This window comes from Apium graveolens, chromosome 2 (assembly GCF_009905375.1).
Source record: "Apium graveolens cultivar Ventura chromosome 2, ASM990537v1, whole genome shotgun sequence".
Lineage (NCBI taxonomy): Eukaryota > Viridiplantae > Streptophyta > Magnoliopsida > Apiales > Apiaceae > Apium > Apium graveolens.
The window spans coordinates 24,543,072-24,549,081 of record NC_133648.1 but is presented as its reverse complement, the minus strand read 5'-3'; the positions used below and the strand labels follow the sequence as shown (position 1 = coordinate 24,549,081).

The 6,010-nt window shown below is 35.7% G+C and overlaps 1 protein-coding gene across 1 annotated transcript; it reads right to left on the bottom strand.

Annotated features, from left to right (window-relative positions):
- Positions 1-2,905: 2,905 nt before the first annotated feature.
- LOC141707134 (chlorophyll a-b binding protein 6A, chloroplastic-like) lies at positions 2,906-4,554 on the bottom strand. The gene is made up of 4 exons (XM_074510149.1): positions 4,278-4,554; positions 3,680-3,782; positions 3,255-3,543; positions 2,906-3,147 (listed from the first exon to the last, which is right to left on the bottom strand). Exons 1-4 carry the CDS (start codon positions 4,472-4,474, stop codon positions 3,002-3,004), a joined length of 735 nt encoding a protein of 244 aa, XP_074366250.1. The 5' UTR covers positions 4,475-4,554; the 3' UTR covers positions 2,906-3,001.
- Between the last annotated feature and the right edge of the window lie 1,456 nt (positions 4,555-6,010).

Below are 6,010 nucleotides of genomic sequence, written 5' to 3'. Positions count from 1 at the left end.
ACAATCTTATTCTTCTTCAATATAGAATGTTTGATAACAACTCGAGCTGACATAAACAAAGGCAAAGATTCAAACATAGTCTTCTCTTTGATTTCGATACAAGTCATTCTTGGCATGATTGCGGGAGGTTCCATGGCCAAACCCTTGAACAACTACTCTATTTGCATAAAGCTACATGTATCGAAGAAGTCCATATTTTTTCACATATTGTTCATCTTATTTTCGCTAATGGTTCCGTCCTAGGCGGTCCTTGTTTGTATATTGCCAATTTTGTTTTGCTAGAGTAGAGCCTGTTTATGAAGCAATCTTTCAAACAGGTTTTGGATACGTACAAGGCGTGTTGTCAACAGGTTGATTTCATTAACAAGGTCTGTATATATTTTCTTTTTCATATCTCACCTCTATTTGTGTACCTAATTTTCGATGTTTGTATATATGAGGATAATCATTATTATCAAACAATTTATTGATATTTTAAAGTACCAATTTTAATTCTTTTCTCTTTTCCATAGTAAGGTTATTTTTTATCAACATATTTTAAGTTTAATGACATATTTTATGGACTTTTATGCTGCAAGCTAGACGATCCGTTAATTATATACTATTAAACTGTTATTTACCTATGTTTAAAACTGTATTTTGCACTTATTCTTACGTGTGTAATTTAGTTGTTTATTATTAGACGGTAATCATTAAGATGCTGTACTTGTGTTGTTGTGCAGACTGATGAGGTAAGAAATTTACCCCTTCCTCCCGAGTTTTAAAAAGGGTGGAACATAAGTGTAAGCTAAATAAAATAATTGTATTTCATTCCTGATCGTACTCCCGAGTTTTTAAAAGGAACAAAAATAAGTGCTAATAAATGTAAATTTTACATACTTTACCTAATAACTCTGTTTCTTCCCGGGTCTTCTCCTTTCTCACGTGAGCTAGGGCCCAGCTTCCGCAGCGGATGGAGTGAGGTTAACCTGCTAGGTAGGGGTCTCTGCAAAACAGAACCGGAGAGGGGGTTGTTTCCCGCGACAACTCCGGTGTGAGAGTAAGAAATGGGGTTTCTTTAATAAGAAGAAGAAGAGGGAAGAAGGAGTTATTCAAAACCCTCTTTTTGGGGCCTTTTATAGATCCCAAGATTTAGGGTTTTTACGGTTTGTAACTCTTCATCCTAGCCCTTGATCATTCCTGGTTGGTAACTGATTGGACGGTTTGGATGGACTATGGGATCGGGTGTCCTTTTTCCACCAGTGTTGCCTTGGGATCTTTGCACATGAACGGCTGTGATGCGATTGTTCCATTTTAGGTAACATGAGAAAGTTGACTTTTTTATCATGTGTCACGTGGCGCCGAGGACCACCCCAGTTTGGGCCTGGGGTGTTTATCTTTCTGGGCTTTTGTTCCTTTATTTGGGGTTGGTTATTTCTGGCCTGTCATTACCTCTAAAATTTTCATCTCATTTTTGGGATGAAAGTACTTTACCATTCTATCACTTATTTCCTTACCTAATAAAAACTATGGGAGCAAGGTGTTAGTGAATTCACGGGGAAACAACAACTAAGGGCTTGGTCAAATAGAAGTGTCTGTTTGACGAATCTTATAAGTCAGCTCATTAGCCCGTAACAGTTTATTGACGAGTGTTTGTGAACCTAATTTATAAGTTGAATTTACAAGTTATAAGCTGAATTTACAACTTATAAGCTAATAAGTTGAATGTTAATAACGACGTACTTTTTCTCAACTTATTTTTGATTTTTGATTTTTTTTATCAATTTTAGTTTTAAAATATATTTTTTAACAAGTTAATCAAACTTAAAATATAAGAATTAAGATAATTATATTTAAAAATTAATTATTTTAGTTCATTTAAATAAAAAAAATTCTGATTTATGAGTTAAATTCTGAGTAGGAAAGAGATACCCCAACTTGGTGCTGGAATGTTGGAATGTTCTGGATTCCGAAGATATAATGCTGGAATGTTCTGAATTCCGAAATTCAAATTTGAATATGAAACTGAACTGTTAGGCTCTTTGAAGAATTTAGGGATGGCCTTGCCCTTCGATCCAAACGTAGGTGTCAGGCAGCTGGTGGATCAATCTATGCCACTCTCTGTTTCGAAGATATATCATAAGTCCTTTATTCAAGTAGATGAAAGTGGAACTGAAGCTGCTGCAACTGTTGCTATCATGAAGTATGGAAGTTGTGCAACTAGCATCCAGGAGTTGCGGATTGACTTTGTTGCCGACCACCCATTCTTGTATGTCATTAGAGAAAATAACACAGGAATTGTGCAGTTTATTGGACAAGTACTGAATCTATCAACTACTTAAACTGCTTCTGATAAAGCTGTAGAAAGCTTGCGACAGTTACCCAATCCTTCAGAAACTTAGAACTGCTCATGAGCCCAAGTCACATGCCACAATATCAACTCAAATTTATATGTCATATTACAATTACTATCTGTTCCTTATTGCATTCACATATTAATATTTGTATTAAGGTATTTTTGGGATTTTAGTTTATGCTGGTTTTTATATAAGTATTGTTTATGCTGCTTTATTTATATAACTATGCTTTGCTAGACTGATTTTTTAAGCAAGCAAACATGAAAAACGAGAGATTGCAGCCAAGCCAGGTGCTTGGAGAAGCATAAGCACTTTCAAGTTTAAACTGAAAGGCATTTTAGTTGATTAGTTGCACTTACACTGACTTATCGTATAATGAAAATCTCTTGACGGAAAAAATGGGAGATTAACAGTAAGCCAGATGCTATGTATACCAACTTTGAAAATCGTTTTGCCTTTAGTCTTTACATTTGGGATAAAGATAAAGCATTACTAACATTACCAAAAAATGCAGCAAGGTTAAATCAGTTTTAAACAGCTAATGTACTGTAACAGCAAAAGACAGGGGCTACTTCAAAGTTCAAACTTGTAAATCACACTCATAAGTCATAGATACACAACAGATATACAAGTTCAATTTCTCATCAGGTACATGATAATAATATTTACAGTCCTCTAGGGATAACGATATCTCCAATGTTGTTGTGCCATGGGTCAGCCAAGTGTGTTGCCAAGTTCTCCAAGGGTCCTGTCCCGGGGTAAGCAGATTGTTGAACGCAGAATCCCACGAATGCCAACATAGCCAGACGACCTAAAAGTGAATTAACGTAAACATTAGCAATGATTGTTTAGTTCAGTTTCAGCTTTAGATCGATTAAAGAGATATGAGGTAGTTCAATTATGAAAGATTTAAAATACCATTTTTGACTTCCTTGAGCTTCATCTCCTCGAACTTCTTGGGGTCCTTGGAGTAGCCTAGAGGATCGAAAGCTCCACCAGGGTACTTTTTCTTTTCGGTGTCTTTCTCCATGCTTCGTTGGTGCTCAACAAAGGCGATAGCAAGGAATTCAATTGCCAAAATGGTGGGAAGGGTACCCCATGGGACTGGGTTGCCCAAGTAAGTTGCTTGTCCTCCGGGAATGGCAGCCCATTCTTGAGCTTGTACCCAATTTCCCAAACCCAATGCCTCAGGCACCAAAATCCCGGGCTGAAAATACACACATTAACACTTTATTATTATTCATAGACCAAGTCACAACTACAACTTCTCGAGTCACTGGAGTTATTTCAAGTATTTTTCTTTTAACTCGGATGCATATAACTAATACTAAAATTAAACTTACAACAGCAAGCATGGCCCATCTGCAGTGGTAGAGCTCAGACTCCTTAAATCTCTCAAAATTCTCCGGGACTGTTGCAAGTCCTAGTGGATCAAATCCGAAATCTCTGTAAACCAAAGAATATAACATCAGTTTGTTACTGCATTTGGTCACTTATTACTTCTGCTCAACTTCGTATAGCATTTCTCCATCTTTACAGGTTAATTACGTGCAACTGTGCAAGTTCAAACAAACAGTCCCTTGTGCATATAGTTTTACATTTTGATGATTTTCGCACATAATAAACCTGAAAAGTTTGTCAAAGCTAACGCTGGTTGTGGACCTTGACCCTCTAAATTTGATATTCTTCGCCGCGGAAAGGCAATGTGTACAAGTTTTGATTCCTATAGTACAAGTGTTACAAGTTACAGATCATCTTTACGATAATATTTAACTGTCTATATTACTATTTTTTTTAAGTATTCAGAATTCAAACTCTTGTTATTTGTTAAGCTATATCATCTATTACAAAACATTAAAGTGAGTACAAGAAAAAAATAATATGTAATGCTACATATCAAGTTTACGAGTTACTAAGACACGGAGTATGAAATCTACGTACCCGGGTGTTGATCCGTCGAGATGAGCAGGCCGGGGCTGGCCAGGCATCCACTCAGCAGACATGGTGAACTTGGATGATGTACCAGCAGCACTAACCACTGACATTGGCAATGCAGCTGCAAATTTAGACTTGGAAGAAGAAAGAACCGATGGAAAAACTGCGGCGACGCCGCAGCTCATTAGAGACTGAGACGCCATATTAGTACTGAGAAAATTGGGTGGAGATTAATGGAGACTTTGAGAGAATGAATGTGTGAGTGATGAAGAGAATGGCAGCGGAGTACAAGTATATGCAAGAAGAGTAAGATATAGGTAAAATCCTAATGTTGAATTTTATTGGCCAGAGATGATTGTTTATCACTTGTGATTGGTCCATGTGGAAACTCTTAGATATCCATCTGGAATATCTAGTGGATGTGTGGCCCTCAATTTTGTTCCAACTTTCTTGTGGTCATGGTTCACTGTCATCGGAGACACAGAACTTCCTCTCTCTCTTTTTGTGGACTGCTTTTTTTCCTTTAATATGTAAATAATATAACAAATTTTAATGGAATTAAATATATAAATAGGCTATGGGACATCCACAGTTGTATGGAAGAGTTAAAACAAGAATGCATATTCATTTTCCAAATACAAATGACATCTTTACAGAGGTTTGCTACAACCTATTTTATTGGGCTCATTATGATAAGTTACATATATTTTATGTGCAAATTTGAGCTTTTAGTTACCCTGAGGCCTTACCATGCCTAAGCCCCATTTTAAGTTTATTTACCATCATTTATATAGAGGCAGAGCACTTGCATGAATATCACAGTCTTTTACCAAGAAATTATCTGACATGGATAGACATCTATGTATTAAATGTCATAAGCGGATCCAGGAATTTTCGTAAATTTTCGTTTAGGGGATATTAGATAAATTTTGAGAATATAACTTTATATTTTTAAATTTTGAGGGGTCACTTTTATATATTTTTTTAAAAAAAACTAATAATAGAAAATTATAAAATTTAATTTTTTGAGAACAAGTGTTCCTAGATACCCCTTCCTAGATTATCCTCTACATATGGAGTACATGTTGGAAATCAGATATAAAAGAAAAAATCAAATATATTTTAATTGGTTATATGTTTTAAAAACTCAAATTTCCATCTCGAACCACCTCATTTGAATTTAACTATAACATCCAAGGAAATGCCTCAACGCTACTCTGTTCCTTTTTTATGCCACTGATCTAATGTGAACTCACTCTGGAATCTAATTTTATGATGATCTCTTTGTAGTTGCATACTTGCATGTCCTTTCTGCCTTCCATGGAGTCCTTTCCCTGATCTTGATTGGCTTCAAGAGCGGCTCACACTTGCACCTGATTTGGGCTAGGATTCGAGTTGAGCGGAGCTGAGTATTTAATAAACGAGTTTAAGTTTTCATATTTTTTAGATGAGATAAGTCGCTCCTTTAAGTTAAACAAGTTGAAATCTATGACCGAACTCGACTACTTTAATACGCAAGCCAAGTCGAGTTCGCGAGTTACTCGAGTGGGGTTTATATGAGCCGAGCCAAGTTGGCTCTCGCTAGCTCAACATATAAAAATATTAAAATTTACTTAAAATTTGATTTATAAATAGTAAAATATAAATTTTAAAAAATATTTACATGACAGGGGTAATTAAGTTTTATATTATAAAACCTTATCCCTGTTAAAAACTTTAGAAATGTAAAAGATTACGAG